Source organism: Dermacentor silvarum, chromosome 1 (assembly GCF_013339745.2).
Source record: "Dermacentor silvarum isolate Dsil-2018 chromosome 1, BIME_Dsil_1.4, whole genome shotgun sequence".
In the NCBI taxonomy this organism is placed as follows: domain Eukaryota; kingdom Metazoa; phylum Arthropoda; class Arachnida; order Ixodida; family Ixodidae; genus Dermacentor; species Dermacentor silvarum.
In genome coordinates, this window is record NC_051154.1 from 188,445,115 (window position 1) to 188,458,062 (window position 12,948).

The 12,948-nt window shown below is 42.9% G+C and overlaps 1 protein-coding gene across 4 annotated transcripts in view; it reads left to right on the forward strand.

The window, feature by feature from the left end:
* The window catches only part of LOC119436536 (spectrin alpha chain-like), a 145,105-nt gene extending 133,744 nt beyond the window's left edge, over positions 1-11,361 (forward strand). For 3 of the 4 annotated variants that reach the window (XM_037703406.2, XM_049658460.1, XM_037703405.2), the window contains 5 exons: positions 1,509-1,563; positions 1,740-1,936; positions 2,210-2,263; positions 6,158-6,452; positions 10,769-11,361. In XM_037703406.2, coding sequence (XP_037559334.1) covers positions 1,509-1,563; positions 1,740-1,936; positions 2,210-2,263; positions 6,158-6,452; positions 10,769-10,897 — 730 coding nt within the window. In that variant the 3' untranslated portion in view covers positions 10,898-11,361. Of the gene's footprint in view, positions 1-1,508; positions 1,564-1,739; positions 1,937-2,209; positions 2,268-6,157; positions 6,453-10,768 lie in introns of those variants that run through there. The other variant, XM_049658464.1, reaches the window with a different exon arrangement.
* The last annotated feature ends 1,587 nt before the right edge of the window (positions 11,362-12,948 follow it).

Consider the following 12,948-nt stretch of genomic DNA (forward strand, 5'->3'; position numbering starts at 1 on the left):
TGTGCTCCAATCATGCTGGATTGTATCATGTGGATTGAAGACTTGTGCAGTAGTTGGCTGCAAGAATAGTAGCTGGCGTATTAAGGAATGGAATGAATCTGTGTGGCCAAGTTCGCAGACCACTGCTGCAACTGTCCGTATGTGTTAACAGCACTTTGAGATGTACAGCTTTCCTCGAGGATACAGAAATTTGCTCATCCGCCAGCGTCGTATCGCTAACCTTCAAAGAAAGGGCTTCAGCCCCGGAACGTTCGCAAGAATGAGTACCGTTCATTAAAGAATGAGAAAGGAAGTAGTGCCGCTTCCTGTCAGTTTCGCGCACTGTATCTGCACACATCTACCCCAACTGGCACAGAAACTTAAGCCCATTCTATCACCAACGTGTCAAGATTATGTGAATTTGCGCGCATATATGCGCACTATATACGAACAATAAATGGCGGACTACACTGATAGGGCACGAATGGCCGAACCTGAATGTTTTGTGACAGTCCACAAGAGTGAGTTACTAGTGATAATACATCTTTGCTACAAGGTATTACAATGTACAAAACAGTTACGTTTCAAGCCTTGTGCACAGCAAGAACAAATTTATCGGAACTGAGCACACCTGCGAGTGATTAGGCAGAAAATAATCAGTGACTGCACCGAGGAACTTTACTGAGTCGGAAACGTGACAAGCTGCTGCTTCAAAATGTTTGCCAAATAAAGAATGAAGAGCAAAACACTAATCCTGATTCAATTCAGAAGCGGAAAGTTTGGATAGCTTGAAATACATATTTAGCCCCACATTTAGAACAAGCACCGTATACGCTGCTCGTGCCATTTGGACATAGCTTAACCAGCTCCGAAAGCACTTTTGTCTTTTCTCTGAAGCTGTGGCCAAAGCTTCGTGTCGTCCACCTAGTCACCGTCTACAATATCTCCCGAAACCGAGATTTGCGACGCTGCACTGGCATAATACACATCCGTTGTAAACACGGAGGCAGTTGAGGCAAGCAGTTGACGCATCACCATGTGATCAAACATGGCAGCACCCACGGGATCACCGCGAAAAGGGTCAATAAAACATGCCTGTATGGTTTTAACTTTAATCATTGCTTGAAAGATGACCATTTTTGGGTCTCGCTAAACAGGCTAGAAATATTGCTTAAGATGTTTCTTTGATACTTTCTTTCAGTTTAGCACTTGCTTTTCACGAACAAAGCATTTTTGTGTTTATAGCTGAAAATTTTAATACTTTGTGCACTTTGTTTGCGCGTGTGTGTGTGTGTGTGTGTGTGTGTGTGTGTGTGTGTGTGTGTGTGTGTGCGCGCGCGCGTGCGTGCGTGCGGCTCATTTTTCTTAAACACATACGTACTTAAAGTTTTTCATTTTCAGCATCTTTTGGGCATATTTACATGTTATTAATAATGTCTGTTATGCATTTCTATATTGCCTTTTTTACTGAACATTTAAAAACACTGAAACATCACTAAAATGATGCATGTTTGTACCACTTCTTGCAGGTCTTCAATGATGGAAGGATCGGGTTCACTGGAAGCACAGCTGGAAGCAACAAAGGTCAGATGTTGGGTAGAAGCTGCCTGTTGAAAAAAGGTCAATAGTCAGTTCTCTGGTCAGGTAGCACATTAGCAAAAGTCTTTTTGAAACCCATTACAGTTACAAAACATTTCTTGACATGATTAGTAGGAGCTTGGTATATCAGTGGTCTGAATGCATTTCCTGGGCCCTTTCAGCGTAAGGCTGCTGAGGTTCGTGGCAAACGTGGTGACCTGAAGCGCATTGAGGACCTGGGAGCTCTGCTAGAGGAGCAGCTGATTCTTGACAACCGGTACACCGAGCACGGCACCGTGGGACTGGCCCAGCAGTGGGACCAGCTTGACCAGCTTGGAATGCGCATGCAGCACAACCTGGAGCAGCAAATACAAGCGAGGTGCGCTGTTGCTTGCTCTAGCTTTAGGAGGGGGTGTCATTTGCCTGAGCTTGACAGATGGCAGAGCTAATGACATAAAAGCACTTTGGATTGCTCAGCTTTGTTCCTGCACATTTGGTGAGCTTAGTGTGTCTTGCTTAGGTTGTTCAAAGATTATTTAAATAAGGCAGAGTTGTTGACATTTTGATATTATGCAAAATATACATTTCTGTTATCCCACTTTTATGTTTTCTCATGTGAGCATCCCTTTTTTTTTTTTTCACATTTGTTTAGAAATCAAAGTGGTGTTACAGAAGATGCCCTCAAGGAGTTCAGCATGATGTTCAAGTGAGTAGCAGTTTTTTTTTTAGTGCTCTAATTTCCCTGCTGTCATAGTTTAGAATTATGCAGACATTTTGCACTGCCGTGTTGCAAATTTTATTGGCACTTGAGGCTGCATGCCTTTTGAGTGTGATGTTCCTACTTATAGCTTTCTGATTTTTTTTAGTTTGAACTAACCACAAGTCCTGCAAAGTTGTGCAGAACTTAATGTGTAGAACAACTCATTAAATAAAATATACAGTTAAACCTTGATATAACGAACTTCAGTATAACGAAATTCTCGATATAACGAAGTATTTACTTTTTCACAACCTCTTGACCATAGAACACTGTGTATTTAGAACCTCAATATAACGAAGTGTGTTTATACGAAAGTTCAATATAACGAAATTCCACTGCAGCTGGTGCGGTGGTGCGCGTCTCGATTTCTGACGCGCGTCTCGGCTGTGGCTGCGCGTGGCTGTAAGCACAGCTGAGTGCATACGCAGCCGCCCACCTTTTTAGATGTTAGACATAATCTGCCGCGTGTGCAAAGAGTGGGCATGCTGAGACGGCGTGACATCATGTAAGCTGTTTTTCCATGTGTTTAGTATTGGAGGTTGCGTAATCTCGGAATTTTGGAGACCCGTTGAAAGGAGAGCCAGCCGAAGCATTCACTCCCCTTTGCCAGCGCTTTTCATGATAGCATCATCCCAGTGCGGGCGACGCTATCGGCCGCAGGGGTGGAGTGTACGCGAAAGCGTGGCTGGCTTCGCTTAATTCGCACCACCGATGTGAAGATATCGTCGACGTGGGGTGAAACCATATCATTCGTCAGACTCCCAAACCCAACAAAATGAATCGTTTTCTTATACAAATTTGCTTTTTTCGATTGCCCGATAATTCAGAAAACTTTGGGCATGTAAGAAAAATCGATCGGCGACTGTACTTATTTGCATAAAAGGTCGAATTTCAATACAACGAAATTTCGATATAATGAAGCAAATTGCTGATTTTACCGACCTCGCTATATCGAGGTTTAACTATAAATAGGTTCTGCTACTGATAATTCAAACTACACCTGTGAGCCAAAGTATACGGACCACAGGCTCACCAAAAAAACTTAATTTCTTCGTACTTCAGACACACGAACCAAAATTGACGACTTCACTGGAATGTTCGCAATGCCAAGCTTCGACTGCAGTCCTCAATTTCAAGTTGCATTTGCAGGTGGAGAAAAAAATCAGCTTTATTGAGGAATCCCTGTTCCATATACTTCTGCTCAGGGGAGTACATTGCTTTGTGCCTGCTGAAATAGGTGCACATTACCTGGGTGGCCAAAATTAACCCGGAGTCCTCCTGCACTACAGCACCCCTCATGACCACTGTTCAGTATCGTGGGTTTAACATCACAATTGAATTTTGATGGATGCTTTTCTGAGCTAGCAATATGTGGCACAGGGGACGTTAAGTAGCTATGAGCAATCTCGGGAACACCAGGCCTCTTGTGCAGCCATCTCACAAGAAGGTGGAGACAAAGCACGAGTGGTAGCAAATCACCAGTCTGCTCAACGCCTTTTTGAATGTTTTCATCAATGGCTGATCCAGCAAAGCAGCAGTTTCAATTCGGGCAATGGTTTGAGAGAGCTGCAGAAAATTAAGCATATCTTTTTGTGAACTCTGGTGGCGTTTTTGGCACAAGCATTGAGTTTGCACTGATTGCATGTGGTTGTTGCCAATTCATCGGGCAGACCCACGTACAGGGCAGCTGATCTACTTCAGCATTATCAATTTTATTTAGTAATGTTTCCCTCTTAATAAAACAGGTATGAACAGTGGGCCTACTTTAGTCTGCTTGAGTGGCATTTTTGACACAAGTAGTGAAAACATGTCAGCCTCTCAGCAATACAAATATTAATGGATGGAGTCACTCTACCAGGAGGAAGGGGGGTGATGTTAGGCCAAAATGAGGCACCTGCAAAGTGTGCAGGGGGGGAAATTCTGGCATGTCAGGCATAGTAGCACTGAACATTGCACATCTCCTCACTTTTGAAAGAGCAAAACATATTCCCTCCTGGTATCATGACAGTCGTTGCTTTCTGATAGGAAGAAAATTAATGTCACAAAATGGGGGATTTTGCAGGCAGTCCCTGATTCAGGCAGGCAGTCCCTACCAAATGCAAATTTTTCCTTGACTTCATTAGTTTTAATTTTATTTCATTCAAACTTTTTGACATCACGGTAAAATTCAAATAAACTGGCTTTTAACAGCGGAGCTGTTTAAGCCGGTTGGCCCGTGTAGCGTGGACCAGAAACTGCGCCTGGCGATGATGTCACCGTGGGTTGCCTAGCAACCACTTGGCACAGCTGCGCCCGCATCGCCTAGCAACCACATGTGCCTCGCTTCGTCTAGACATGTCAGTGCTTTGCCAGGCCGTGTCTTGAAGCGCGTCGTGCAGCCAAGCGAGAACAGGCGTCGTTGAGTCGAAGATCCCGAGTTACGACAACGCGAGAGTCTGCGTTTGAGTATCCAGCGTCGTCGGGATAGCGACCCTGGCTGTAGCTTGGTCGATCACAAGCTCCGCTGTTTGCTTCAGCCTTGCACCTAGTGCGAGCTGCGCTCTTTTTTTTTTTTTTTCTTAAATGCGAAATTATAACTTAAATATCTCAACATTTTTCATATTTAACTTTACATTTCACAGTGTAACAGTAGGCTCTTGTTACAAATTTGTTCAGTATGCGAACAATGTGTACCAGATTTGGAAATACTATTAACTATGTTAAAGGGACACTAAAGGCAAATACTAAGTCAACTTGGACTGTTTAAATACCCTTCCAGAAACCTTGTAACACTTGTTTCGTGCCAAGAAAAGACTTAGTTTGCAATAAAACTACATCTGAAGGGTCTTTATCGCAATTCAAATCTCCCGCCACCCAACCGGGGGAGTGGGGACATTGCATACGTTGTCGGTGAGTAAAACGGCGCCCTAATAACGGCGGTGCAGTTTTTCGCACAAACGCAAATGCGCGGCCATGGAGAAGACAAGACGGAGCGGTGGATTCACCGCTGCACCTGCTTTTGGTCAACTGGCCTGCCATCGTTCAGGCATCCCGCAACATCACATGGAAGTGGAATTATCTGCTACTTTCAGTTTGTGCGAGTTTCGCGAGCAAGCAAAACTAGCGCAGCACTACGCGATAATGAAACTACTGAAATGCAACAGCATGTGCGGCAATTGATTCGAGAGAGAATGAAATGTTTCGAATGCCCGCATCGTTGCCAAGGGTAATGTCAATAAGTTTTTTTTTTTTTTTTCTAAAAATGAAATAGTACTGGACAAATAGCATTTTCTTTCGTCTTATAATGCATATACATTGATGTTTTTATAACGAGTGGTGAGTACTAGTCACAAAATTTAATTGAGTGCCTTCATCATAGGGCAAGTACTTCAGTGTCCCGGGGGAGTCTCTAATCGTGCCCTGCATTTACATCAATTTCTCGATTACTAGTGCTCTGTTCGCGATAATATTGACTCCTTAGTGATTCTCGAGCACTAATTTATCACTTTAGCTTGACTTTATATTTTCCTTTAGTGTCCCTTGAAGTTTCATATAATTTGGCTGTATACTTCAATTTCTGAAGTATATTCACTAGCCCGTAGAAAGTACGATGAAAGAAAAGTTCGAGTATGGTTTTGCACGACTGCCAGACCATTGTGGCCATTGCACTAGGCCAACTCCTGTACCATACAGTGCATTTGCAGTGACAAGTGCAAAGGGAAAGCCTCTGAAGGAAAGATTGCATGCTTGTGGTTTGAATCAAAATTGCCACAAAAGGTTATATTGTACTGCATTTTACTGCCTGTTATTTAGGCTTTAAAAGAATGCTTAATTTGACCCACAACGGATGGATACATGCAGGCACTTTGACAAAGACAAGAGTGGACGGTTGAACCATGTGGAGTTCAAGTCATGTTTACGTGCTTTGGGCTACGACCTGCCCATGGTGGAAGAGGGCCAGCCAGACCCCGAGTTTGAGGCCATCCTTGACCAGGTGGATCCCAACAGAGATGGCCAAGTCTCTCTCCAGGAATACATGGCGTTTATGATCTCAAGAGAAACTGAGAATGTGCGGTCCTCTGAGGAGATTGAGAATGCCTTCCGTGCCATCACCTCTGGCGAGCGGCCATATGTCACTGCCGACGAGCTCTACGCAGTGAGTTTTTTCCGTCTGTTTTCCTTCTACCTCCAGCTAAAGATTTAGTGTTTAGAAGTGTTCACACTTCCATGTTCTGACAGAGACGGACACTGACAGACAAGGAACTGACAGAAGGCGTTTTTTTTCTGTGGTACATGTTCATTTCCTGCACAGTCGCAATGTAGGCAACACAAATTTCACAATGCATTCTGTATTAAAACCTCAATTAAAAGGAATTGCCCTGGCAAATGATATCTACTGCAGCAACTTCGTTATTGCCAAGCAGCATGTTGATATTAAAGAGATACTAAAGAGCAAGACTAAATAGATTTAGATGGTGAAGTATTCTTCCAGAAGTCCATTTTTATTTATTCCGCAGAAACATTTTGGTTCGTATTAGAGAAATAAAAGGCTGATGCTGTTATTTTATTTCTTGTATTAAAAACCACAGCACTGATACATCAGTGCAGTGTCAGACTTCAGGGTACTTTTCCGTGTCAGTCGTTTTTGTGCACAAAAAGTTATTTGAGCCCTTGGTTTCTTTAGAATGTAATGTAATCCTTGTTTATCAATAACTTATTATCTAGTCCCCAGCAGACGCTGCCAAAATTCATGACATGGAGAGCTAATGTTGAAGCTTCTAGGTGGTGTTGCCACCAGTCTTTTTACATCTTTTCTGGTGTACCAAATCTCCGCACTTGTAAGACCGACCCTTTTGATGTCCCAGAAGTGCAATTTACTGATACAGCTTAGTATTCCTCTGTAGGGTCCCTTTAATGGACCTCTCTGCACATTCTCCCCCAAGTTAGCTTTCCTGCTTCTATACTTTCACTGACGCATACATCCGAATCTCGATGTAAAGTGGAGTCTGCTTGCAGTAGAAAACTCATTAAATTGGAGGTTTCCATTCCTGCATTAAAAGCTAGCTATACAGCCAAAGTTACAGAATAAAAGTGTGTGTGAGACCACAGCTGCATGTAGTCCTGAGTTTGATTGCTGCTCTTGAAACAACAAAATGTGATTTCATATGTTTGCTTTCAGCATTTGCTAAAAAACTATATGCTGGTGTTTGTCTTTGGTTGACACCTAAATATGGTAAAAATCTGTGCACTCAAAAACAAGTTTCTCAGGAACTATGGTGACGCCTGTCCCTCCCGCCTAACCATGAATTTGCTGTCGCTCTCAAGCTGTGCATTACGTACACCACAGACAAATGACACTACGAGCTGTTCGTCTCCCATTTATACTCCGTTCCATACATAGCAGTCAATGCTGTGGAAGCTACGCAAGAAGTTCGGTCAAGAAAAGTTATCACTCCGCGTGTTCCGTCCATGCTCCGCTGTGCGCCAACAGCGTTCGCTCGCGTGAGCATGCACATGGAGCTCCTCGCGACGGGTTGCAAATAAAAAAAACGCAAAAAGAACCGCAAAAAAAAAAATGATCTAAAACAACGCATTAGCAGCCGTATACCACAGTGTGGTTGTTTCTAAGGATTAAGACTTGTTTCATTCAATACTGAGCCCATATAAAAAAAACTGTTGCGCACAATTGCGGTCAAAAAACATCGAACTATATCCAAGTGAGAACGAAGGCACTGCAAGAAGTCTCTCTAGCTTCCGAAGCGTTCACTGCTATGTATGAAACGGAGTATAGCCTCAACCACAAAGTCTGAGCAATAAAACATTCTTTAAGGTTTCATTACGAATTTCCAGCGACACTTGTTGGACCTAGCAAGATCTAGTACAACTTGTTGCCGTGAAACGTCATATTTGAACATGCCTCGTTTTCTCAAGTAATCTATTTTTTTCCCCTCGAGGCAAGGGATATCAAAGAATTAGTGTAACATTATATCTTGTTGTCTTTTTTACAGTTTGAAGTGGGCAAAACTTCCGTATTTATTCGATTATAAGGCGGTCACGATTATAAGGCGAGGGGCCAGTTGAAGGACCCAAGGAAAAGAACTCGCTAATATAAGGCAATATAGAGTAGCCGACGGATTATTCAGACTCGGCAGGGATTGCTCAAAATACTGAATTACTAACACAGCCAAAATGCAAAATGGCGACCATTTTGCAAGATTAAACTCATCCTGACTACCGTATTTACTCGCGTAATGAAAACACCCCCAAATTGGTCATAAAAAATGGGACTTTTTTTTTTTTTTTCCCTTTCGTAATGAACGCACCCCCAACTTTGCTACTGTGCGGTCCCACGATTGAACGGCCATGCTATTGTTTTTCGGAGAGACTACAATGTTTTATTCTCGCACGTCTGTTTAAAGCAAGCGCATTTAATCTCGGTGCCCGTGCATGGCAAAGCCATGACGAGGGAACACTGGCGGGAAGCATGTGGTAAGTACAGGCTGCGCATTATCACGGTCACTTGGGACCTGATGGAAGCAGCGACTGCCCGGCGGCCGCATTTCGATGGAGGCGAAATGCAAAAACGCTCGTGTGCTTGCGTTGTAGTGCACGTTAAAGAACCCCAGGTGGTCAAAATTAATCCGGAGCCCTCCACTACGGTGTGCCTCATAATCAGAACTGGTTTTGGCACGTAAAACCCGAGAAAGAAAGAAAAAGAAAACGCTCAGCCTGCTCTTACCGCATGCTTTCCGCCTGCGCCGGAGCAAAGGCACCAAGCAGGCTCAAGAGAGAAAGAGGCAACTGGCTCTGTGCAACAGTACTTAACGCAGTTTATGGACTCTACTTTGACTTAAAATGAGAGCATGTGCGCGCGGTGCGCGGCAGGTAGTGGTGCTTGGGAGAGGCCAAGTGAAGGAGGGGCGGCCGGCACATGGTCGGCGTAGTCTGTTGCTCGTTTTTCTGCCTGCATTTGGTTTCGCCGTGTTCGATGGGCCCATAGTCGAGTTATATGCCTGCTGTAGGACGGAGTTTATCTGCTCACAAAGCAGAAACGCTGATCAGATACTGATAAACTCAGACATGCCGATGAGCAAGACGGTCGAGCAAAGAGACGCACACAGCGTGCTTGTCAAGACAGTTGCCGAAAAGCAGCACTTCAAGGTGACGCTTCCGATAACGGCAGACAGCCGGAATTGGCTGCGAGGATGAACTGTTGAGGAACCACAATCTGGATGAACCGGCCGGCAACCTGGAACACAGGTCTGGTGGTTTTGATGCATGGTGAAGGGCAATAAATATTCTGTTATGGTTTGAAATAGCTTACGTCTATTTTTACTGCAAAAATAAGTTATCTAATGCATTTTTAAATAATTGCGGTCTGTTTTCAATTTTTGCTGTTTCGAAAAAGTTCCCATAAAATTTACCCCGCATAATAAACGCACCCCCCAACTTTGCTTCAATTTTTTTTAGAAAAAAAAAGTGCGTTCATTACGCGAGTATATGCGGTACTTAGATGTGTAACACACATACAGATACTCTGCCCCCTTGGCTTTGCCTGTGGAGCCACAAAACGTTGTCTGCAACTATGAAACCATACATGTAGCATCTTCTCTGGCAAAACTTTTATTTCCCATCAACACAAAAAAAATGATGGAGGGGTTGGGAATATAAGCGACAATACGCTTGACGGAGTTTCCATTCTAACAATATCCCTATAAGAAACTACCAATAATTACAAGATCAAAAGCAATAGGACATGCCATAGAGATAGCATTGAGAGCAAAGCTTTGGTGCGGACCACACCTAGTGGTAGCAGTCTCTGTCAAATAGCAATATGCGTACACATGTATTGTCCTCATCGCAGTCAAGCAATGCTAGGCTGCCATTTTGTATTTATGACCGCAATGTCATTTTCAATATTCGTTTGCGATAACAATGTGGACAGAGCAACATGGTGCAACAACACAGACAAGTGAATTCATTTTGTCTTCACTTCGTCAGCTCACTTTCATTTGGAATTTCTGTTCCGAGTGGCTACCGACACTTTCAGGAGCATATCTAAAAGCATGATTAGTGCTTGTGGATAGGCTCCTGAACAGTGCCCGTCACTGAATGGTCTGTGTTAATCGCTGCTCACCAGAAATATTTTCACATTGAAGAGTACATGCAAATGATAAATTTTGTCATCTGATGCTTTTCCTTTAGCCATCACAAATGCTCAAGGTACATGCATGCAGTGAGAGCGGACTCCATTAAATCAACACTGTGGAGTTTACAATGGGTTTACAATTGGAAAATGAGAATTTGTTTAATTGCAGGATATGTAAAATCAGTGTTTAAATATGTAGGTTTGAATTAAAGAACATGCTGAAGGCGGGATAATGACTCCAAATGGAATGTACTAGCATGGTTTTTGTTCATTTACACATGGCATATATGTCAAACAACATAGTTTTTTTTTCTCATTTACAGAACCTTACCAAGGACATGGCCGACTACTGTGTGTCCCGTATGAAACCCTATGTGGATCCAAAGAGTGGCAGATCCATCTCCGGCGCCTATGACTATATCGAGTTCACCCGCACTTTGTTCCAGAACTAAGCACTGCCTTTTATGTGTTTCCCACATTTGTCTTTAGATGGAGCTGTGCTTCTGATTATGCTAGCAACAAGCTCTGGCCTAGAGTACAGAAGACAGAATAAAAATACCTGCCTCAACTGCCTTTTTAAAGACTGTTTCACAGAAAGTTCATTCAGCTTCTTATTTGTTCTTATTTCTCTACAGGGTTCACCAGATGTGTAAACCATTTTTTTTATATATATATATTATGAAAGCAGCTTTTTCACTAGTATAGTGTCAGGTCCTAGGTGTACTGCATATATTTCTTTTTTTAGTTGCATAGGTGGGTACTGTGCTTTTATTTTGCTTTTTAAACCTTTTAATTTCATGCCGCATTTTGGAAAGTGGTGACATGCTTGTGGCTCTGGCAGCTATCAGAAGTAGCATTATCTGTTGGTATTTATGTGTAACAGGCCTTTAATAAAGCAAGCTATGTTTTATTGGAAGATGTGTAGCATTTTCATTATTTAAGAGTTGTAGAAGATTATTTGGTGGCTGAAATGTAATGTTTGTTGCAAATACTTACTATAGTCGGAGACAACCTAGGAATTGCAAGGTTATGTGTGCACTGTCGAACTAAAACAAAATTTGCATAGATGCGCCAGCCAATTAGATTCGCTCATCTCCCTGACACCAAGCGGTTTCACGTGTTTGAAACAAGTTTTTTCTGCGTAAAGATCGGCCTTTGTGTCACTGGTTTCAAGGTGAAACCTGAACGTCTAGGCATTTTTTATAGGTGATTCTGATGTTACTGCTCAGCCAAAGGCAATATTTTAGCTTGAAACAACTAGCTTTTATTTTCTAATTAGCCTAGCATTTACATTAGCTGGCCAAAGTCATAAAGCTGTGGGCAGACTCCAGCTTGTTCAGCTCTTTCAGAGGTGAAGAGCAGGTGCATTGCGTTTTTGTGGGTGGAGCTGCTTTGTAATTTTGAAGTTGTCACCGACTATAGAGCCACTAAAAAGGCCCAAAGGGCCCTGCAGTGCTTTTTGGGGCAGTGCCGATTATGATCAGCACAACTTTTTGATGTTGTATGAAGGCAAAGAGAGGGAGGGGGATCAAATTTGCTCAATGAGCAATTATTGAACCAAAGAATTTTGTAATACAAATGTATAGGTGTTCCCATCCCGTATTTTGGCACCTTCCATCACCAATTGCACCCTTCCAGTGATGTAATGGTTGCAGCCAATACAAGAAGATTGCCATGCGTATAGTGGAAGTTCACTCACTATGATTGCATGTTTTTGTTTTATAACAATCGAGTGGAGCAAGCCCACTCCACTGGAATGTTTAAAAGTGAGAGCAAAAATGACCTTTTTTAACTGCTTAACACTTTCTTGTCCGCACCTATTCCCATCACTAGCTCGCTATCGACGGTTGCGAATTCATATTTCACCGCTTTCCGAATGCTTTCGGACAACTAGCGCCATTAATTGGGTTATTAAGTAACTATGTAAACAGTTTGTTTTCTTTTTTTGCCGCACCTCTTTTTCTTTTTTCCACCGCAAAGGGGCGAGGTCAGCACACTCGTAGTTTCCAAGATGGCGCCGCTCATGCATGGAAATGTCGTGTTTTTAGTCTCCAGTGCATCTGCGTACGAGTTTTCGGACTTCCCGGACGCGAGTTTGTTTACACTCTGACGCCGGCTTGCGTGCTTGTTCGTGCCCTTCGTTTAAGCATATGGCTCTATTTCTAACAATCTATTTGATTTCCCAATCTTTTCTTTTCAGTCTTGCCGAGTGTTCTCTATGAGATAACTGCAGGGGGTCATCGTCTAAGCCCATAACGACTGGCAAAATGAATCGCACGTGGAGTACATTGTTATGAAATGCTCAAACCTGCACATACCTTCATAAAACTATAGCAAGCTTACGTTACCAACGGTGTTAAAAGTGTCGCTTTTCTAGCCAAGTTGGCAATTCCGTGCACTCTATATCGGAAACAAATGCACGGCTGCTGTTGCTGTTTTGGGTGCTTAGATTCGTCTCACGGGTATACAGCAAGCTCATTACACCAACTAAATAATGCAAGCA